We start from the raw sequence: 22912 nt of genomic DNA, 5'->3' as shown, positions 1-22912 counted from the left end.
GGGCTCTCTCGCCCTCGTCCAGGGGAGGCTGGGTGAAACCCTAGACGTGTTGACAGTGATTTGCATCATTATCTGGTTACAGGTGACTCATGCCCGGGAAGCTCAGGGAGGCAAGCACCGGCCTGCCCCTTCCCGGGTGGCAGAGCCAACGGTCAGCTCAGGGGGACGCGTCAGGGGTTACACCTGCGGTTCACCCAGCGCCTGGCGTGCTGGGTGCCGGGCCCTGAGAAAGCCATCGTTGCCCCCCAGCCCCCAGCATAGGGACGGGGCGCTCCAGCCACCCTGGCTCCCAGGGCCCAGAGGCGCCCCCACACCCAGGTCCTGTTTCTGATCTGTTGGCTGCCCCGCCGGCTGCTGCACTCACTTTCCTGAGTCTGGGGGCCGCTCTGAAAGCCGCGCCTGGGGCTGTCCTCGGGGTCTGACCTGGTGACTGAGGCCGCGTGCCTGCCCACTGGGCCGGGCTCCCAGGGCGCCGCTGACTGTGGGGAATCATGCTCTGCTGTGGGCCGTCCCGGGCACCGTGGGGTGTCTCACAGCTCCCTGGCCTCTGCCCACCAGATGCCAGCAGTCCCCCCCCCAACCCCAAACTGGACAACCCAACATGTCTCCAGACCTTGTCCGGTGCCCCCGTTTAGACCTGTCTGGGGAACCCACAGGACTTAGTCAATCCACACGGGACCTCGGTGAACGCCGCCCCCCCCCCCCGTGGGCGTCACTGGTGTCTCTGGCTTCTGCGGGCCCCTCGCGTCCCGTCCTCCGTCGGTCAGCCCTCTGGCTGAGCCCGAGTTTCAGGTCACCTGCCACCTCAAACTCTCCTCCTCGTGTGCGAAGGAAGGCCGCCATCAGGCCCGGTCCCTGCGCCCTCCTGCCTCCCCAGAAAGCCTCCCTTGACCTTGAAAGCAGCGCGTCTCCGGGGGGAGCCTCCGCCGCTGAGCATGTCATCTTTCTGAGTGACCTCGCCCGGTCCAGTGGGGGGGGGGGGGGTGTCTGAAACGCCGTGGCTTCTCCTCAGTCAGTAATGAAGCTGTGGGTCTGGATCATCCTCGGCCTGCTTCCTCCCCAGAGTGTGTGACTGTGTGAGTGTGTGTATGTGAGTGAGTGTGGGTATGAGTGTGTGTGTATGGAAGTGTGCGTGTGCATGAGTGTGAGTGTGTGTGCGTGCATGTGTGAGTGTGCATGTGCATGTGTGAGTGTGTGTATGTGAGTGCGTGTGGGTATGAGTGTGTGTGTATGTGAGTGTGCGTGTGCATGAGTGTGAGTGTGTGTGTGCATGTGTGAGTGTGCATGTGCATGTGTGTGTGTATGTGAGTGCGTGTGGGTATGAGTGTGTGTGTATGTGAGTGTGCATGTGCATGTGTGAGTGTGTGTACTTGAGTGCGTGTGGGTATGAGTGTGTGTGTGAGTGTGTGTATGTGAGTGTGCATGTGCGACTGTGTGTGTGTATGTGAGTGTGTGTGGGTATGAGTGTGTGTGTATGTGAGTGCGTGTGCATGAGTGTGAGTGTGTGTATGTGTGTGTATGAGTATGTGTGTGTTAGTGTGACTGAGTGTGTGTGTGTGCGTGTGTGTGTTAGTGTGTGTTAGTGTGAGTGTGTGTGTGTGACTGTGTGTGTGACTGAGTGTGTGTGTGTGTGTGCGTGTGTGTGTTAGTGTGTGTGAGTGTGTGTGTGTTAGTGTTAGTGAGTGTGTGTGTGTGTGAGAGCGTGTGTGTGTGTGTGAGAGTGTGTGTGTGAGTGTGTGTGAGAGTGTGTGTGTGTTAGTGTGTGTGTGTGAGTGTGTGTGAGAGTGTTAGTGTGTGTGTCAGTGTGTGTGTGAGTGTGTGTGAGTGTGTGTGTGAGAGAGAGTGTGTGTGAGTGTGTGTGTGTGAGAGAGCGTGTGTGTGTGAGTGTGTGTGTGTGTGAGTGTGTGTGCGTGTGTGTGTGAGAGAGTGTGTGTGAGTGTGTGTATGTGTGTGTATGAGTATGTGTGTGTGAGGGGGTGTGTGTGTGTGAGTGTGTGTATGTGTGTGTATGAGTATGTGTGTGTGAGGGTGTGTGTGTGTGTATGAGTGTGTGTGAGTGTGTGTATGTGTGTGTATGAGTATGTGTGTGTGAGTGTGCGTGTGTGTGTGAGAGAGAGTGTGTGTGAGTGTGTGGTTCTTCAGTCGAGGTCAGTGTTGGGGTTTGAAAGGATTCTGGCAGCTTTGCCGTTGCCTTTGTGGATCAGAGTCGGGGTGCCATTCGCTGCGAGATGGGTGCCCCGAGGTGAAGCTGCTTTACTAGCGGGTGTGCTTTGTTCCGAGCAGCAGGACCAGCTTATAAACGCGCGGCGCTGCTCCTCAAAGGCCCCTTCCTGCTCCCAGCGGCCCTGCGGCCTGTGAGTAACCCGGGCCGGCCCGGGGGGTCACGCCAAGGTCGGCTCTGGGGTGTGCGATGGCTGCAGACCGCGGTGACCGATTCCTCCTGCGTGGCCCTCACGTGCGGGTGGGAGACACCAGAGGGACCGGGCAGGGGGCGTCGGAGGACACAGACAGTGGCATCGGCGCCCTGGCTCGCAAGCCAAAGAAATCGATTTTTCCAGCGAACCCCAAGCCGGCGCAGGGACCTGCCCCGGAGGAGGACGGGGGCCTCGCCTTCCTCACTCTCTTCTCCCGTGGGAAAGCCAAGTCACTTAGCGATTTTCAAAAAACGACGAGAGGTCAGAGGGAGCCCGTCCACGGGGCCCTTGACGAGCAAGACTCGGCTTTTGGTCTCCGAGCTCGGCCCGGGGTGAGGTCCGGCCGCGTGGCCGCCATGGAGCCGCCTGTGCCCAGTGCCGAGGGGCCGACGGCCGTGTCCTCGCTGTGGAGAAGGCCGCCGCCCGGGGAGGAAGGCTGCTGTGGCCCCACCCGTGGGGCGCCGCACGCGTGGATGGGGAAGCCACACTTTCCCGGTGAGGCCTCGGGACACGGGACACCCTGGACCTCGCTGGCTAAGGAGGGCTCCCTCCTCCCTGCGTGGAGCCGTGCCCACGGGGGGGGAAGTCTCTGCCGGGCAGCTCAGCTCGGCTCTGGGGACGCGGGGTCTGTCTTTGAAGCGGGGGAGAAGCCTGGCGCCAGGGGCAGGGACTGCGCTAACAGTGAGGGAGCTCAGGGTCAGCTCAGCCCCCAGGGCCTCCTCACGGGTGGGGAAACTGAGTCTCAGGGGGCGTTGTCCCTGCCTGGGCACACAGTGAGTGAGGGGCGGGCGGGGCGCAGTCCCAGCCTCGCAGACCTCAGGCCTATCTGTTCTGTGCCCTTGCTCGGGCCCTTCTGCTCCCCGAGGAGCAACCCTGAGACGGGGCTCCCCGGTCCTCGGGGGTTTGGGGCTCACACCAACCACAGCAGAGTGGGGCTCCCACACCCTCCCCTGCACATCTGATCGGACTGTGTCGCAGCCTGTTCCCCGTTCCCGTGGGACCCTGGCCTTGCAGAAGCGAAGGCGCGGAGAGTCTACGGAAGACGTGTCCGCGGGAGGGAGTGGGGTGTTTAGCCTCGTGCAGGGCCATCATCTGTCTGCAGGAGGACAGAGCAGAGACCACTGGTCCCTCTGTCCCCGGGGCCATGTCCCTCCACCCTGCAAACCGCAGGCCGCCTCTGCCTCAGGACACCGGGACACCGTGCCCGCGGGGCACCCAGGCATTACCCAAACCCCGTCTCTCTGGCCGCCGCGGCCTCTCCCAGCCTCTCCCCAGCGCCCACTGATTGGAGCCCAGAGTCTCTCCAGATGCAGCTCAGACGGCCTGGCTGGGGGAGGCCTGTGGTGCGAGCGGCCGTTCCCCTGGGAACCGTCTGGCACAGCTAATGAGCGAGGGCGCGCTGCATTTATGGGGCGCCTTTCATCTGTGGCTCTCGGAGGGCTCGCAGGCACTAATTAGCGCGCACACCTGTGAGGCAGGTGAGCCTGCCGCGTCCATGTTCAGAGAACAGGAGAGGGCAGAGCGGCTGGAGAGGAAAGGGACCGTGGTGCGCGCCGGGCGGGGGCGGCCCCCTGCGAGCCACCCCCGCGCCTGACCGCAAAGCCACGGAGCCTCCCGGGCCCACGCAGAATTCGGGTCCCAGAGGCAGGGCGTGATGCCGAGACCGCCCCGTTCCTCCTCCGTCCCTGTGGCAGGCAGGGGGCGGCTGCGTGGACAGGTCCCTCACACCCGGAGGCCCCCCGAGGCGGGCGCCCCGGGCAGGGCTCTGCCCCGGCTTGGCGCTGGATGCCTCCCTGCAGAGTAATTGCCGGAACAATGAGTGCGCCCGGCTGGCCGTGCATGACTAACCCAGATGTCTGCAGCCAGCGGAGACAAGCGCTTGGCAAATACCAGCGTCTTTCACAACCTCTCCTCTTCCAGGACTCGGAGCTGGTGGGAACTGACTCACATTACCATGGGACTGCACTGATAGCAGCCTGTGCTACCTGGCGCCCCCCCGCCCCCCGCCCCCCACCCCCGGTGGCTGCACTTTTGCTGCAGGGGCCAGAGGGGGGATCAGGGCTTCAGGAAAGCAGTGGGGCTTTCAGGGTCGTCCCCGTTCACAGCAGAGAATGACCCGACGCCTGGCCTCGAAGCCGATCTCGCACCGTCCTGGGGTGGCAGGGAGGCTCGGGCGCCCCTTGTGTTTGCAGGGAGCTGCCGTTCCTCCCAGGGGTCCCGGCGGGAGATGCCGGCCACCCCTGGGGCTCGCCCTGACACATCGCCCCGGAGACTGACTCACATCCCCGAGGCCTGAGTCACATCCTGTTGTGCGTCCCGAGGCCTCCAGGAGGGCATGACAGCAGCTGCCCATGACTGAGGTGGCCCTGGAGGACACCCTGGGAGCGGCCCTGCCCACTCTGAGCCGAGGAGGGCGGGGGTGGGGGAGAAGTCCAGGGCGGCCCTGGTGGTTTATATGTTCACCAACCAGGCTTGGCTCCGTCAGAAACAGACACGCGGGCCCGGGGGCAGACGTAACTGTCTGGTCTGTGTTCTCACATGGCTCTGAAAGGCGCCTGGAAGGCGTTTTAAAGATGCCAGCTAAAGAGCCCAAGAGCCCGGCCGGCGTGGCTCCAGGGTTGAGCGTCGACCTAGGACCCAGGAGGTCATGGTTCAAGTCCCGGTCAGGGCACATGCCGGGGTTGGGCTCAATCCCCAGTGTGGGGCGTGCAGGAGGTGGCCGATCAGGGACTCTCTCTCATTGATGTTTCTGTTTCTCTCTCCCCCTCTCCCTTCCTCTCTGAAATCAATAAGAAAATACATATTTATAAGAAAAAAAAGAAAAAGAAAGGGCCTGCTCACTGTAACAACCACGTCCAAGCCACAGACCCCCACCCACCTTGCCCTGGCCCAGGCTGAGGGGGCGGTGTCCCAGCTCAGGTGGTGCTGGGGGACCCAGGTTGGGAGGGTGGTAGTCGAGCCACCCTCAGTGGAGTCAGGAGTCCCTGGCCCCCCTCTCCTGTGGCCTGAGGGAGCTCAAGGACAAAGGAGAGCATCTTCAGCTTTTCAAACAACAGCTTTCGGGTTTCATCGGTTTTGTCACTTTTGTGTTCTATTTCAGTGGTTTCTACCCTCGTGTTTATTATTTCTTTTCTTCTACTTGCCTTAGGCTTATTTTGCTCTTTTTCCCTCCAGTTTCTTAAGGTAGAAGCGTAGGTTATTGATTCTGGATCATTCTCCTTGTCTAGTGTATGCACTCAGTGCTACCAGTTTCCCTCTGAGCGCCGCCTTCCCTGCATCCCGCAGATTTTGGCGCGCTGGATTTTCGTTGCGTTCCGCGCATCTTTTAATTTCTCTTTGGGCTTCTTCTCGAGCGCTGAGCTTACTTAGAAGTGTGTTGGGGAAGCACCAGTTGCTTGCATGTTCTCTGGCTTTGTTTCTATTGCTGATGTCTCCGTTTCAACCCAGGTGGCCGGAGAACCTCCTTTGCACTGCGTCCACTCTTTTCAGTGTGTTAGGGTGTGTTTTATGGCCCAGAATGGGGCCTGTCTTGGTGAGTGTTCCCTGCGAGCTCGAGAAGAAGGTGTACTCTGCTTTCTTGGGTGGAATGTCCTATAAATGTTAGAGCAAGTTGGTTGGTAGGACTGTTCGGGTCATCTCTGCCCGCATTTTCTGCCTGCTTGGCGGCCAGTGACTCAGAGGGTGCTGAACTCCTCATCGGTCACAGTGTCTGTGCTTGTCCACTTTTCCTCGTAGGTCTCAACGTTGTTGCCGCCTGTGTTCTAAACGTTGTTTCACACTCTGTTGCTAGGTTTAAAGATGATTGTGTCTTCTGAAAGAATTGACTCCGTTATCATCATGTATTTCCCCGCTTTGTCCCTGACATTGTCCCTTCTTCTGAGTCAGTTTTATATAAAATGAACATAGCTACGCCGGCTTGCTTTTGGTTAGTGTTTGCATGGCCTGTCCTCCCCCACCCCTTGTCTCTTAGCCCGAGTCTTTATATTTAACCTGGCTTCCTTGTAGACAACACATAGTTGTCTTGTTTTTCATTCGCTCTGATAATCTCTCTTCTTTCTTTGGCCATTTAGGCCATTCATAGTTAAGGTTAAGATTACTTAGACGGTTCTATTAACATCTACCGTGCTTGTTGACTGTTTTATATTTCTTGCATCTGGTTTTCCCCCCTCTTTTTCTTCATTCTCTGGTTTTAACAGCATTTTGTGTGATTTCATTTTATCTCCCCTCTTAGCATGTCAGTTATACTTTTTAAAAGTTTTAGTGGTTGCCCTGGAGTTGCAAAACACATGCATGACAACTCTTAAAAGTCACACCACACCACCTCTCCCTTTCCATTTCTGTATTTCATTTCACTTACCCGTATGTTGTCATTACCCAGTACACTATTACTATTGTCATGTTCAACAGAAAATTATCTTTTGGATCAATTAAGAATAGGAAAATAAGACATTCTTTTCCTTCACTTATTCTTTCTTTACATCGATCTGAGTTTGTGACCCCTGGTATATTTCTTCCCCTGAGGAACTTATTTTAACATGTCTGCTGGATGAATCGTCTTAGCTTTTGTGTGTCAAAGAATGTCTTTATTTCTCCGGTACCTTTGAAGGTTTATTTGGCTGAATAGACAATACTAGGTTGGTGGCTTAGGTGGGTGGTTTTTTTTCTTTCCATGCTTTAAATATTTCCCGCCTCTCTTTTTGCCTTCCTGGTTTCTGAAGAGGAGTCTGCAGTAATCCTCCTCTTGTTACTCTCTACGTAAAGTACCTCCTTCCCGCTCACTTCTGGCTTCTTCAAGCTTCTCTCTTTGTCTTCAAGTTTTCTGCAGTTTCAACACACTAGGCCGAAATGTAGATTATTTGGTGTTTAGCTTGCTTGATGTTCTGTGAGCTTCCTGGGTCTGTGGATTGGTGTCTGTCATTAATTTTATAAAATTCTTGGCCAATAATACTTCAAATATTTCTCCCATTCTGTTTTCTCTTTCTTTTCCTTCTGCGATTTCCACTTTGCATGTGTTACACCTTTTGAAATTGTCCCCAAGGTCATAGATCTTCTTCTACTCCCGCTTTCTTCTCTTTACCTTTCTGTTGGTGTGTTTCTGTTGGCATATTTTCAAGCTCAATGATTTTCCCCTCAGCATGTCCAGCTATTGATGACCCCACCAAAGGCATTTCTCATTTCTGTTACAGTGTTTTCATTTCTAGAATTTACTTTTTAGTCTTAGAGTTTCCGTCTCTCTTCCTACGCTATTCATATTTTCTTGCATGCTGTCATCTTTTTCTACTGGAGTCCTTACCGTATTAATCACAGTTAAATTCCCTGTCTGGTCATTCCAAAGTCTATGTCATCTCTGAGTCTAGTTCTGATGCCTGTTTTGTCCCTTCATACTGTTTTTTCTGGCCTCACGGTTCCTGATTTGAAAGCTGGACATGATGTATCGGGCACACAGGACTCCAGTGTGAGATCCGCTGTTCAAGCCGCCAGGAGCTGGGCTGTGAGATGTCTGCTGTAGCTGGGTGTCAGAAGCTTCCAATTCCTCTGACGTCCCTGTTTCTGTCTCCTTCACTGTCCGTGGGCTTCCCTGCGGACTCTGCCTTAAATAGTCCTGTAGCTCTGCTGGCTGTAACCCACTGTTATGCTGGATCCATGAGAACTGGGGAGTTCATGGATGAAAAACCCAGGAAAGCATCCCTACACGCTCCCCATATGCGCGCACACACACACACACACACACACACACATGTGCATACGCGCACACACTCACACACACACGCACACGACTACAGCCCCGGGAGTTTCTCTCTCTCGCCCCCGACTACACTCAGCCTCCCACGATTTGTCTGAATGACCATTCAGGTGTCCGTCCCTCCGGGTTGATGGCCGGTGACCTCTGCCCCCAGGAGGCAGGTATCCGGTGGCTCGATATTCCCCTGCCTCTCGAGATGACAGGGTGCCAGTGTGCCCTGTGACCTCCGTTCTCTGACAGGCCCACGAAGAGTCGTGGATCCTCACTTTATTCAGCTCTTTCCTTATTGTGAAGAGGGGAATGATGACTCCCAGCTCTTCACATATCGGGCTGAACAAGGAGGCAGCAGAGCAGTTGACAAGAGCCATTGGACGGGCTCATTTTTAGCGCTGGAGACTTCGTGACATTGTGTCGTCCACAGCTAAAACCCTCTAGTTTCTTCCTACCGATGCAGGCCATGGATACCTCTGAGCTCAGCCCTAGCCTCACCCCACCTTACTCCTATCTCTCGCCCCTTCCGCCCCCGTTTTGACCTCATTTCCCCTGGGAGGAAGTAGGGATCATGGCGTGGAGAGGGAGCTCTATTCTGCCCATTATTTGGGCATAAAAAAGCTGAAATAACCGTCACAAAGCGGCCTGTGAAGCAGCTGCACTGACACCGCGTGCCCTAGGAAAAGCAGATGCAGGAGACTCGCTTAAACTCCCAAGTCCCGCGGTGTTTCATGGGAACATGGATCCTCGCCTTCTCTATCCTCACCCCAAGCCTCCAGTTTTCCTGGATCTTCACCATAATCTCCTGAGTGTCGGTCAGTGAACAGTTAGTGCTGCCTGAGCCCCATCCCGGAGTGGGGCTGGGGCTGTGGCCTCACGCACAAACATCGGCAAGTCCCTGGGCATGGTTCCTTCCTTTCCGTCACATCCTAACTCAAGAATTAGACTCACTGTGAGTTTACTGTGGCCCCAAACTGCAACGCTTGCTTCATATGCCTCATCTCACTTATCTCACTGTTACCCTTGGAAGTAGGAGACTGTGTAAGGGAGAAACAGGGGACCCTCCCAAGGTCATAACTGGTGTACGGTGAAGGCCGGGCCCAGGCGGAAATCTTTGTGTGGCTTACATTAGATGCTTTCCTTCATTTGCTCCTCTCAGGAGAAGACCGTAAGCATGCAGTAAATACCGCTGGGGCTCTTATCTCTGACGTGGGAACAGCTGTTTGCAAGTCCAGGTGAAGCAGATAACCCAGCAGTTCTCCTGGGTACAGCCTGCAGGTCCCCCACCAGCCACCACTCCTGGAGGCAGGGCCTGTGTCCATTCACCACGGAGTCCCCACGTCAGTACCCCTAGTGGAGCAAAATGTTTGTTGGCAACATGAAGGAATGAGGAAGTGAATCACTTCATGACCCTATGAATGAATGAATGAATGAATGAATGAATGAATGAATGAAGCAACTCTCGGCACGATGCATTAATGCGATAGGAAGCAGCCTTTCCAAGCATCCGACGGCCCGGACATGGTCACTAAGATCAGTCTGTGAGCTCCGGTGGGACAGGGACCCTATAAGTCCTGCTCACTAGGCTGTTCCCAGGGAGTTAGCACGTGCCCAGCGCAGAGCAAATCTTCAATGCACTTTGGTCCAGCTGAGGGTGGTCTTATGAGAGGCGGTCCCTCGGGGACAGGCAGCCCTGCTCTCGGAGAATGACTGACAGGCTCTCTCCCTCGGCCTGGGGTTCTTTCCTGGGTGCCCCTGTCTCACCCCTGCCTCCTCCCGCTTCCCAGAGCGCACACGGTTATGATCACAGCGCCACCGCGCACCACACCTCCCCCTGCTCCCCCCTGACTCTGCGCAACGTGCGAGTTAAGCAGCGGCCGCACGGGTCCCGCGTGAGTGAGAATCCCGCGCAGGGGCCAGCAGCAGTGCTCAGAGGTCACCTCCTGGCACAGGTGAGAGTAAGAAAGTGAGGCCCTGCCGTGTGGCTCAGTGGTTGAGCGTTGACCTACGAACCAGGAGGTCACAGTTCAGTTCCCGGTCAAGGGCACATGCCCAGGTTGCGGGCTCGATCCCCAGTTGGGGGCGTGCGAAAGGCAGACAATCAATGATTCTGTCATCATTGATGTTTCTCACTCTTTCTCTCCCTCTCCCTTCCTCTCCGGAGTCGATAAATATAAATATATATATATATATGTATGCATATACATATATACACACATATACATATATATTTTGCTCACTAAAAAAAAATCTTTATTGTTGAAAGTATTGCATATGCCCCCTATATTTCCCCATTGGCCCCTTCTAGCCTGTCCCCACCCCCGACCCCAGGCCCTCACCGCCCTCTTGTCTGTGTCCACGGGGGATGCTTATATGCAGACAAGTTCTTTGGTTGAACTCTTCCCATACACCTACCCACCCGCCTTCGCTCTGAGGTCAACCTCTTCCATGCTGCTATGTCTCTGGACCTGTTTTATTCATCAGTTTATTTTGTTCATTAGATTCCACATAGGAGATCATGTGATACTTGTCTTCCTCTGCCTGATAAAAATATATCTTTAAAAAGTAAAGCCTGTGTGAGCAGGTGGCCCGGGGTCACCACACGGCACTTCCCCCGGCGCTCAGCCCGGGTCCGGGCGGCCCACAGCACTGCCATGTCTACACGTGTGTTCACGTGTCCGTGTCGGCCCCGTCCGAGCAGGGAGGTGCCTGAGTCATGAACTCACATTCCCCATATTCTCGGCCCTTCGTTTTCTGTTTTCATTTCGGTTTCGGCTTTTTATTAACAATAACGTAGAAGAAGGAAACTCCCACACGGATGTGAGCAGCTCGCCGCCACCACCTTCTGCCCCCCCCCCCCCCCGGGCAGTGAAGCCGACGCCGCGGCCTCAGGGGCGGACCCGGGTCCCGGGGGGGGGGGGGGGGGTCCCGTGGGTGCTCAGTACTGTCTCCCCTCGGACACGGGGGTGGGGGCTGCGCTGGGGTGAGAAGGGAGAAGACGTGGAATCTGAAACCCTGTGTTCAGAAAAATCGTAGAACGTAAACGTTAATCACAAAGATCGTTTTCCCAAAGCGTATTGTTAAGAGGCTGCGAAACATGGGCCAGGCTCGCGGCTTAATTACGAGTTCAGAGGAGCCCCGCGTGTCGCTCCCGCTCCAGGAAAACATGACGGAGCACGCACCCCGGCTTGTACGTGTGCTGGCCGCGGCCTCAGACACGGGCTGGTGCTGGGCTGTCTGCCCCGCCTGCGCTGCCGCGCAATCCGCGGCCTGGGGGCTTAGTGACATTACAAAACGCCTTTTGTTCGCCTGGTAAGTGATTCAGATATCTGAGCGCTGCCGATCCACTCGGCGAGGGTGGTAGCGAGGACACATGCCGTCTCACAGGAGAGCTGAGTCTGCGTTTCTCCCCCCCCCCCCCGGCCCCCCAATGCTGGGGGCGCTGTGGGAACCCTGGGCAGCCTGCTGGGCGCCGTTTGCTGTCGGTGGCTGGGAAAGCTGTGAGCTGCGAGGCTGTCTGACATCTTTGGTTGCCCGTGTATTCTCCCCTGAGTTTCAAATGGGTCTCTCTCTCTCTCTCACTCCTTGCAGCTCCTCGAATTCTCTGAAATTCAGCAGCCCATGAAAACCCGACTTTACAATTAGATTCAAAGATTCTCAGTTAAGGTAGCTGTCCAGGTTTTTCAAACTTAATAATTCAGTGATTTAAGAAAAGAAAACATACCCTGGCCAGTGTGGCTCAGTGGATAGAGTGTCAGCCTGCGGACTGAAGGGTCCCGGGTTCGATTCCGGTCAAGGGCAGGTACTTCGGATACAGGCTCCTCCCCGGCCCGGGCCCTGGTCAGAGCCCGTGCAGGAGGCAGCCCATCCATGTGTTTCTCTCACATCGGTGTTTCTCTCTCTCTTCCCTCTCTCTAAAAATCAATGGAAAAATATCCTCAGTTGCGGACAAAAATAAAAGAAGATAGAAAGAAATGGATCCGTCGGAGGGAAGGGGGGGGGGCTGCTGGGAGAAGAATGGGAAGGAAGACTGGGTGGGGCTCCAGGTGCCTGGTGCGCTGCCCACGATACAACGTTGGGGAGCTGAGCAGAGAGGCCCTTCTGGGAGCCGGGCGCCCCTTGGAGCAGGTGGGGACATGGCATCGCCGGGGGAATAACGCGCGTCTACGTCCGGCGCAGACAACGCTCACACCTGCTCCTTTCCTGGGCGGCTTGCTCTCTAGAGTGACGCCCAGGGTGCAGAGCCCCGGCTGGGGCCCCAGGGGGTGTAGTCTGCTGTGCCCTCTGTCCACAGAGAAGGTGGGACACAGAGAACGTTCGTGTTCGACCTAAAGAAAAGTAAAGCCGGCTTCTGGTGGGGCAACGTCCAACCTGCATTTTCTTATGTATTTTGCCCAAAAATAGAGGGTTTTTTTTTTCTCCTCCTTTTTTTATATATATTTTATGGATTTTTTACAGAGAGGAAGGGAGAGGGATAGAGAGTTAGAAACATCGATGAGAGAGAAACATCGATCAGCTGCCTCCTGCACATCTCCCACTGGGGATGTGCCCGCAACCAAGGTACATGCCCTTGACTGGAATCGAACCTGGGACCCTTGAGTCCGCAGGCTGATGCGCTATCCACTGAGCCACACCGGTTAGGGCTTTTCTCCTCCTTTTCACCTGCAAACAGCATGATGCTTTTGAGAACAGACTCCTGGGAACACTGGAGTCCAGTTTCCAAAATCCTTTTCACCTAAACCTTCCGAAGCCGACTCTGGTCTCGTCACCTTCCTGGGCCTCTTTCCTGGCAGCCTAGAAGGTTCTTGCCCACACTCTGCCCCGGGAAGAGGCAGGACCCCTCGGTGTCGGGTGACGGAGCCAGCTCCGGGCTGGGTTTGTGAGCATCATCGGGCCGCAGGGTCAGCTGCCCGGCCGGGCCTGCTTTTCCATCGGCCTTGGCAGAAAATTCCCCAAACAGAAAGCATTCCAGACCCTGTGGAGTCATTCTGCCGCAGGTACGAAAAGAAAAACAAAACACTTTACGTTCTTTCTTGCTCTCTAAGTACAGACAGGTGGTCACTGAGTTGGGAAACGTTTCGGATGGTGGTCCTGTGATTACTGGTGACACTGAAATGTCTGCAGTCACTACAAGCAGCTCGGCAGTTTGAACGTTAACACTCCACCTGGCCCGGCCGGCGGGGCTCAGTGGCTGAGCGTCCACCTGTGAACCAGGAGGTCACAGTTCGATTCCTGGTCAAGGACGCAGGCCCGGGTTGCAGGCTCAATCTCCAGTGGGGGACGTGCAGGAGGCAGCCGATCAATGATTCTCTCTCATCATTGATGTTTCTGTCTCTGCCTCCCTCTCTCTTCCTCCCTGGAACCAATAAAAATATATTTACAAAAACAAAAAACACTCCACCGGGAAATCTTCCTCATCATTATCCTCATCTCTATATATATATATAAAAGTGTAAGCGACCATCTGACCACTCGACCGTCCAACCAGTAGCTATGACACACAATGACCACCAGGGGGCAGGTGCTCAACACAGGAGCTGCTGAGCTGCAGTGACTTGGCAGCTGCAGTTCTCAGGTGACACACCCAGAACCAGAGAGGAGGGAGCCTAATTCCGGGGTGCGTGACCCTAGAACCACCCTCTCACAATCGGGGACCCCTCAGGGGATGTCGGAGAGCTGGTTTCGGCCTGACCCCCGCAGGCCAGGCCGAGGGACCCCACCAGTGCACAAATCCATGCACCGGGCCTCTAGTGATGAAATAAAGCCTGTGGAGGGAGCTAGCAGAGGGAAACCTTCAAGAACCAAACATCAACTACATTTCAGTATTTTGGGGGGAGAAAGGGCCAAACGAAAGCAAATACTTGGACTTAAGTGAGCTTACGGGACACTGGCAGAGAGGCCACACACGTGTGACATATTGAGACAAAGGAAACTGGTTTCTTATTAAAAGACTTTTTTTTTAATCCCTCCCACTCTTACCTGTCACTGACCTCCCGGTTCTCCACAGACACCAGGCAGATCCAGCCCTCCCCGCCCTGGTCCTACGACCAGTCCTACCAGTACCTGGGCTCGATCGCCTCTCCCTCCGTGCACCCAGCGACGCCCATCTCGCCGGGCCGGGCCAGCGGCATGACGACCCTCTCCGCGGAGATTTCCAGCCGGCTCTCAAGTAAGCGGCCCAGACACACCCTCTGAAAGCGAGGGAGGTCGCGGAGTGGGAGGTCGCGGAGTGGAAGGTCACGGGACCAGAGGAGATGCGTGGAGCGGGTGGCGTCACTTTTCATGGGCTCAGATGTGGTTTAAAGACGGGGCTGTCCAGACAGTTGGGGTTGCTTGGGGTTCACCAGGTGCTTTAGCCTCTTCTCAGAGCTTCTCAACGGGGGCACTGATGGCCTTGGGGACCAGGAAGCTCTTGGTTGGGGGGCCGTCCGTGAAGTGCAGGTGCTTAGCAGCGCCTCTGGCCTCTGGGTTCCAGTAGCCCCCGCCGCTCCATGGGGACAGCCACAGGATGTCCCCGGACCTTGCCGGATGTCCCCACACCACCCCCAGGTGAGAACAGGGCCTTCGCGTTCCTCGCGAGCTGGCGTGCCGTAGGGAAGCCACTGACCTGTCCGGCCATGGGTGCCAACATCTTCCTGGCACCCGCGGGCTCCGGCGGGGAGGAAGCAGCGCAGGCATGAGGACGGCTGCTCGGCTTGTGGTTTAAAAAGCCTGTTCCGAGGCCCTTGTCAAGTCTCACTGATTCTGCTCGGGGCGCTGCTCTGCCCGCGGGCTGGCCGTGGCCTGCTTCCGAAACGACGCCTGCTCTCCTGGGCAAGGGCCCTGTTTGGGGTCTGTCTCTGGGAATTCATTATGTCTTTTGACCTGGTCGGCATCTTATAGTCCAAGGACCGTAGGGGCCAGGAGCTCCAACTGACCGTGATCAAGCATAAGGGTGATTTAAAAAAAAAAAATGGGTACTGTGAGCACCACCAAACCCAGCTTCAGGCACCCCCGGGTGTGGAAGGATGCATCATGGCCTGAGGGTGTGCAGTGGGCACAAACCAGGTCCCATTTCTGCACCCAGATGGCCCTTTGCTGACGGGGAGGGAGGACCAGTGAGAATCGCAGAGAGCAGCATGGGAGATGCTTTTCACTAGCAGATCTCCCCCTCGAGCAGGGCTGAGCCCGGCCTGAAAGTGTGGTCCTGTGCTGGGGCCGGGGCTGGGGGGGGGGGGGGGGGGGGAGGGGGAGACACAGAAGTGGCCACTTGGCCCCAGCTTTAGAGCCCAGCCCTGCCCTGGCCTGCCTTTCCCTTTCGCCCCGCCCCCGGCGCTGCGCTGTCCTGCCCCCCAGCCCCAGCCCCAGCCCCACCTGGGCTGCCTTCTGCACGGGACTTGCACTCTGTCTGCCTCTCTCTCCTCTGCAGACAGACTCCACACCTTGTCTGAGAAGAGTTGTCATCCAGAGGTTTTCTTTGCTTTTTTTCCTTCTGCTTTTTTTAAAAGAAGTTAATGTTTAGCTGCCAACCCAGGCGACAGACGGCATGCATTTTTCTGAGTCATGAGAAAGCTCCCTTGAAGGCAGCCATTATCTGCTCAGGCTGTTTAATCCTGTGGGGCAGGGGGCGGGGCCTGGCGTGGGGCCGCTTTCATCCCCGAAAACTGCAGGATGAGAACTCGAGCTGTCACGGCAAATCTTTAGCCCCATCAGTGGGGCAACATTTCCAACGAAAATACCTGCCCCTCCTAATCCCCAGATTTCCTGCTCCTTCAAAGCCCCTGTGCTCACAGGGTCTGCCCCTCCGCCCACGCTGGAGTTCACTAGGGGGCACCAGGCCAGCTAGAGGGCAAATGAGCTGCCCCCACCCCCCAGGGCTGTAACTGGTGAGGCCTGGTAGGTGGTATCAAACTGGACATCAAAATGAAAACAAATATTTGAATAGATCATTTGAATCTGAGCATAGCTAAAGGGCCCAAGTTGTTGGATTTTTTTTTTTTATTTATATTTTTTAACCCTCACCCAAGGATATTTTTCCATTGATTTTAGAGAGAGTGAAAGAGAGAGGGAAAGACATAGAGAAACATCGATGTGAAACACATGGATTGGTTGCCTCCTGCCAGAGCCCCGACCAGGGCCCGGGCTTTCAAACAAACACCCAAACAAACAAAGGGGTGTTTGGTTGAAGTGCCTACAACCGAGGTACATGACCTGGACCGGAATCGAACCCGGAACCCTTCGGTCCGCAGGCCAATGCTCTATCCACTGAGCCAAACCGGCTAGGGCCTAAGTTGCTTTATCATCCGTTGTAAAAGGGGAAAGGTGACGCTGTTATTATGTAGACAGGAGGAGACTCACGGGCAGTATTTACGATCATTCAGATATTCTGCCCACAAGTGAAACCCTATTTCCCCTGACGGCTGAGACCACAGCATCATTCCGTTCCTACGTCCGTGACAAACGCCCGACTCACTCGGGATTCCAGTAACTGGGTACCATCCCCGGGTACCGGGCAGCCGTTGGAACAACTGACCGAGCGTGTCCAGACGCCGCCGTGGACAGGGTGACCTTTCATTCATTTCCCAGTGGGCTCACCTTTGCGTCTCAGGGCAAGTGAAGCAAGAGGAGGAGTGGGCGGGTCCCGTGTTTGTGTCCGGAGGATTGCGTCAGATGAAAACAAACGGATTGTATGTGCCTCCTGCCTCCCCTTCTCCCAGACTCCGTAAATCTTACTGGCAAGATGGAGCCAAGCTTCCTGTTAACCCTTGAACATGTCACAGCTCCGTGGGAGCAAAAACAAGTGGCACCCAGCTTGCTCACACATGGCCCCGGGAGCGGCAGGACCAGCCCTGAGGAATGGGGTGCGGCCTGGCCTGGGGACAAGCTGGAGCAGCCGCCCGTGGAGGGCGGCCCGGAGCGCTGTCCGTTGATGGCGTTTCCCTGCCCACACGTCTGACGCGCTCAGGAAAGATTGACAGGGGTGTTTGTTTGAAAGTCAGACTCCTGCTTTCCCCACTAGCACAGAGATTCCCGCACATCTCGCTTGTTTCTAGAAACTTCAATTACCTCTCTGATGAGGAGGATGGCCCCTCTTCACATTCACCCCAAGTTTACAGAGGAGGTCATTTTCTAAAAATGTGTTAGAGCAATAAAAAAATCACTAGAGGGTGGGAGGAGGGAGGAGGGAAAGCAGGAGAGAGAGAGAGAGAGAGGAGAGAGAGAGTGAGGCAGACACTAGCTCTCCCTGCTGGAATAATAGGCTTGAAATATGAGGAAGTTGACCAAGGGCCCAGGCCGTCCACAAACAGATTAATTCCCCCCCCTACCCCACCCCCGTAGCTCTCCTCCCAGAACCAGCTTTGCTCCTTCACGTTCCCTATCGGCCTGGACACAAGAGGGCACGGGGCACCTGTCATCCTGGGCTTGGAGTCATTTTGTTGTTGATTTGAGGACGTGCACATTTTAAAACGTTTCATTCCTGCCTCTGCTGTTTTGTTGCTGTCTTTTGGGTTTGCTGATGTAAAGACTGTAGTCCTGGCCTTGTCATTTCGTGAATAATTCTGAGAAACGACCCCAGGGCACCACCCTGAATATACAGTGTCGGTTCTCAGAGGGGAGTGGGGAGCTGCCCCTCGCCCCTACCCCCGGGACATTGACAGTATCTGGAGACGTGGGTTGTCACAATGCTGGGAGTGGGGACGCTGCTGGTGGGCAAAGGCCACAGATGCTGCCAGACATCCTACAAGGCAGGCTCCGGACAGCCCTTCACATCCCCACGGAGAACTGTCTGGCCCGAGAGAGGGCCACGGTGCCACCTTTGAGAAGCTCTGACACAGGGAACCCTCCCTGGCACCCAGGCCTCCAGTGGCTCCCAAGGGCAGCCTGTGGGTGAGAGGATGCAGGGGGGCCATGCCGGGGAGTCGAAGCCAGGCCCTGAAGCTGGAAGGCATAATTCTAGCAAGATGAGTTTTAGAGACGAAGCTTTGCCGTTCCTGGTAAACTGTCAGCATGGGGAACATGCAGTCGCTAAATCAAGCCCTGCAGCCACTGGTGGTAACAAACCGTGGAGGCGTGATGGTGAACGCCAGGTGGACCAGGCTGAGCCCTTTCTAAGAATGTGGGGCTAGTCCGAGGTCGAGGTGGGGAGAGCGGTGGTGCTGGTATCCACTCCGTCACTCCTATGCTGTGCATACTTTGACTCACAGGAAGTTGCCAATTTTGAACTGTTTGAGGCCTAACAAAATGGCAATTTCCTATGATTCAACCTAAATACTATGTCTAATGTATTGTAATATTATACATTAGTATTGTTATGATACTATATCATATTATGCATGATATAGTCTATTGATATGAATTTATTAATGTGTCCATTTTATTTCTAATTATTATATAGTGTTACATTGTGTTATCAATTATAATTATATTAATGTCAGAGACTAAATTTATATTAATATTGGTGCATTAGTGTATTGATTATCTAGAAGATTGGCCAGCTTTTTTCTGTAAAGAGTCAGAAACTAAATATTTTAGTATTTCCGGGCCCTGCAGTCTAAGTCGTGACCCTCAACGCTGCAGCGGCAGCTCAAACGCAGGCAGAGACAACGCATAAAGGAATGCGGCTGATGCCAATAAAGCTTTATGCACTGACCCTGAAATTTGAATCTCACATAAATTTCATTACAGGACACAGTCTTCCTTTGACTTCTTTTTCAACCACTTAAAAATATAATAATGCTCATTCTTAGCTTGTGGGACACGAAAACGCACGGCTGGATTTGACCCCTGGGCTGCAGTTTGCCAACCCGGATGACACCAGTCATTGTATCTGTACTACACACACCTACGTCATGTCTATACTCTACATACTGTACCCATATTAGATCGCTATTGTTATGCTACGTGATAGCATATTATATTAGCATTTATGTTACTTGGTAGCATATATTCTCTTCTTTTACTATATATTATCATACTATCTCCCTGGGCAGCAGCATTCTGGGTACTCTCCTAGCTTCCTGGGCAGTAGCATTCCGGGAAGTCCCCATCTCCCAGAGCAGCAGCATGCTGGGTAATTTTTCAGCTTCCTGGACAGCAGCATTCTGGGTAGTCTTCCAGCTTCCTGGGCAGTAGCATTCTGGGTACTCGCCTAGCTTCCTGGGCAGCAGCATTCTGGGAAGTCCTCAATTCCTTGGCAATAGTATTCTGCCTAGTAACCCACCTGCCCCAGCAGCAGCATTCTGGGTAGTCCCCCACCTCCCCGGACAGCAGCATTCTGGGTAGTCCCCCACCTCCCCGGACAGCAGCATTCTGGGTAGTCCCCCACCTCCCCGGACAGCAGCATTCTGGGTAGTCCCCCACCTCCCCGGACAGCAGCATTCTGGGTAGTCCCCCCCCCTCCCCGGACAGCAGCATTCTGGGTAGTCCCCCACCTCCCTGGACAGCAGCATTCTGGGTAGTCCCCCACCTCCCCGGACAGCAGCATTCTGGGTAGTCCCCCCCCCCTCCCCGGACAGCAGCATTCTGGGTAGTCCCCCACCTCCCTGGACAGCAGCATTCTGGGTAGTCCCCCACCTCGCTGGACAGCGGCGTTCTGGGTAATGGTCCTGCGGGGGCTGGCAGCGGCGGGCCCCCTGAGCTCCCCTCTCATCATGATGCTTTCCCGCCCGCAGCGGCCCCCGAGCTGACGGCCTTCGGCGACCCGCGCCAGTTCCCGGCGCTGCCCTCCATCTCGGACCCGCGCATGCACTACCCGGGCGCCTTCACCTACTCCCCGACGCCCGTCACCTCGGGCATCGGCATCGGCATGTCGGCCATGGGCTCGGCCACGCGCTACCACACGTACCTGCCGCCGCCCTACCCGGGCTCCTCGCAGGCGCAGGGCGGCCCCTTCCAGGCAGGCTCGCCCTCCTACCACCTGTACTACGGCGCGTCCGCTGGCTCCTACCAGTTCTCCATGGTGGGCGAGCGCTCGCCGCCGCGCATCCTGCCGCCCTGCACCAACGCGTCCACCGGCGCCGCGCTGCTGCACCCCAGCCTGCCCACGCCCAGCGACGCGGGCGAGGCCGAGGGCAGCCACAGCAACTCGCCCACCATGCCCGCCGCGCGCCTGGAGGAGGCCGTGTGGCGGCCCTACTGAGCCCGCCTCGCTGGCCGCCGGCACCAGCTGGACCGGCCGGGCCCCCACACGCTGGCACCAGCTGGACCGGCCGGGCCCCCGCGCCCCTGGCACCAGCTGGACCGGCCGGGCCCCCGCGCCCCTGGCACCAGCTGGACCGGCCGGGACCCCGCGCCCCTGGCACCAGCTGGACCGGCCGGGACCCCGCGCGCTGGCACCAGCTGGACCGGCCGGGCCCCCGCGCCCCTGGCACCAGCTGGACCGGCCGGGACCCCGCGCGCTGGCACCAGCTGGACCGGCCGGGACCCCGCGCCCCTGGCACCAGCTGGACCGACCGGGCCATCGCCATCGCCACCGCGGCCGGCCTCCAGCGCCATCGGAGCCCGCCGTCTGCAGAGTGTGACGGTCCGGCCATGTGGCCCCCGGGAGGCGAACAGGAAGATTCCAGAGGAAAACTGTGAATGCTTCTGAATTAGCAATGCTGTGAATAAAAGAAAGATTTTATACCCTGACTTCACTTTTTAACCAAGTTGTTTATTCCAAAGAGTATGGAAGTTTGGTTCAGGGTTGGGGGATGCAACTCATCCTGTTTGGCATCGAATTGGTATTTTTCATGTTCTTTTCCAGCACCTTATAAATTGCAAAATGCGTATTTGCATTTGAGGTGGTTTTATTTTTATATACATATATATATAAAAATTTGAGCTTGCTTCTTTCTTGCTATGACAATTGAAAAAAAAATATGATTCCTTTTCTTGTAAGGTTTATTTAACTTTTCTTTTGGACTTTTGTGTAGTTGTGTGTTTTTGTTTTTTTAAGAAACAGCTACAGCTTTGGGTCATTTTCAACTACTGTATCCCCATGAGGAATCCCTAGATATTTATGTATCTTGATGTATAGACAGTTACTTATGTGTTGATACTTTTTTATTATTTAAATGTACTTATATTAAGAAGAAGAATATCAAGTACTACATTTTTTTTTTTTGATAGTAGCCAAAGTTAAATGTATCACATTGAAGAAGGCTGGGGAAAAAGGATGGGTAATGTGATCACTTGGTTATCTACATATTGTTTACATTAAACTTCCTTTAATGTTAATCAAACGAGTTGGTAGCTAATGCAGCAATGTTTTAATAGCCTTTTCAGATCCTGAGGGTCCGTCCAGAGACCCGAGGCAGGGGGTGTTCTGCGGAGCCCCTCAAAGGCTCTGCTGCCTGACTCCCGCCCTGGAAGCAGAGGTCAAGCCTGGCTCCAGAGGGCTCGGGAGATGCCAGCGACGGCCCCCCTGGCCAGGACTTACTGTCGGCCTAGGGATCCGCTCACTGCGTGCCTCTTGGTAATTTCAGAACAAATCCAAAGTCAGCCATGTGGGGGAGCAGTATCCACATGGGAGCCAAATCCGTGAATTCAGGGGTTCCTGCGATGCTGGGTTCTGGGTGGGAAGGAGATCTGCCGAATCCAGAATGTAGTGGCTTTTAGCTTTAAGAAAATGCTCCTCGTTTGCAGTTACCTGCTCGTTTACACAGAACAAAACGTGTGGCTGTTCCCCGAGGCTGGGGGTGGAAGGGACTGGGCCGGGGGCCTTTGCCCGCTGCAGGTCCCCGGCCAGGATGGGCCCAGCAGCCGGCCTGCGCGAGCCAGTCTCCCTGTCTCTGGAGTCCCGCGGGACAGCATCAGTCCCAGCTGTGCAGGCCCCCACCCCGTGCTGCTCGCTGACCACCCACCTTCATGTTGCCGTCCCCAGGCTGAGACCCTCCCCTGGGGGGAGGGAGGGTGCACTTTGACCTGCGTGTCCTGTGAGCGGAAAGATCCGTGTCACGCCTGCTGCCCATGGCTACAAGTCAAGCACAGCCGATGTCACTGTAAACTGCTGGCACTGTTTTGCCTGGAGGATCCGGTCAGAGCGCACGAATACTCCAGCTCATACACACGAGCTGCTGACGTCGACGTGCGTGCGCTCCAAGTGGTCGGGGGCCGTTTAATGTACCTCTTCAACTCCTGGGCACGACTTCGGGTCAGCTCGGAGGAGCGTGTGAGGGCAGGACTTGAGAACAGTGTTTGGTTTTTCTTCTGTAAATGTAAGGGTTCGCGTTAGGAAGATCTTCGGCTGCAGGCAGCAAAGACAGCTGAGTTTATTTAAAACAACTTGTTTTTGAGTGTTCTCCTATATCCAGGGGTGGGGGATGTGGGTTTACAGTTGTGAATATGCAAAACACAGAGTTTATTCTTGTATTGTTATTTATTCATTATTGTATTATTTGCCATGCGCGCGGCTGTTCCCCGACTGTTGCCCGCCCTGGGTATGCTGTTTTACGCAAACGCAGTAGCACTTTGGTGAGAGGTGAAGAGGAAGGAGTCTGTCTTGTGAGGTCAAGGGTCTCTAGGAAAGGGCGAAGCAGAGCTCGGGGAAACCCCAGGCGAGGTCCATGTTCATTTTAGACATAATCCTCCCTCCGGCATTCATTTTCCTATTTTATTCTAGATTGCTTTATTTTATTTTATTTTATTTGGCAGGAAAATTACCTGCCAGTCCATTTAAAATGTCCATTTCTGAAAAGAACCCTCAGCCCGTTTATCCCACATTGACTTCAAATGTTCTTTCTAGCACCTGTGGCCACATCTACCCTGACAAAATGCTGGGGCAAATGAAGGAAAAAAATTTTTT

General features: G+C 55.3%; 1 protein-coding gene across 3 annotated transcripts in view; it reads left to right on the top strand.

Moving 5' to 3' along the window:
- The window catches only part of RUNX1 (RUNX family transcription factor 1), a gene marked incomplete at its 5' end in the record, with an annotated part of 192518 nt that extends 171762 nt beyond the window's left edge, over positions 1-20756 (top strand). For 2 of the 3 annotated variants that reach the window (XM_081087562.1, XM_081087561.1), the window contains 3 exons: positions 14156-14317; positions 19800-20292; positions 20467-20756. In XM_081087562.1, the coding sequence (XP_080943688.1) occupies positions 14156-14317; positions 19800-20266 (629 nt within the window). In that variant the 3' untranslated portion in view covers positions 20267-20292; positions 20467-20756. Of the gene's footprint in view, positions 1-14155; positions 14318-19799; positions 20397-20466 lie in introns of those variants that run through there. The other variant, XM_081087560.1, reaches the window with a different exon arrangement.
- Between the last annotated feature and the right edge of the window lie 2156 nt (positions 20757-22912).

The sequence above is a fragment of the Myotis nattereri genome (genome assembly GCF_964212035.1).
Source record: "Myotis nattereri genome assembly, chromosome: 3".
Classification (NCBI taxonomy): Eukaryota; Metazoa; Chordata; class Mammalia; order Chiroptera; family Vespertilionidae; genus Myotis; species Myotis nattereri.
This window is presented reverse-complemented; position numbering and strand designations above follow the sequence as displayed.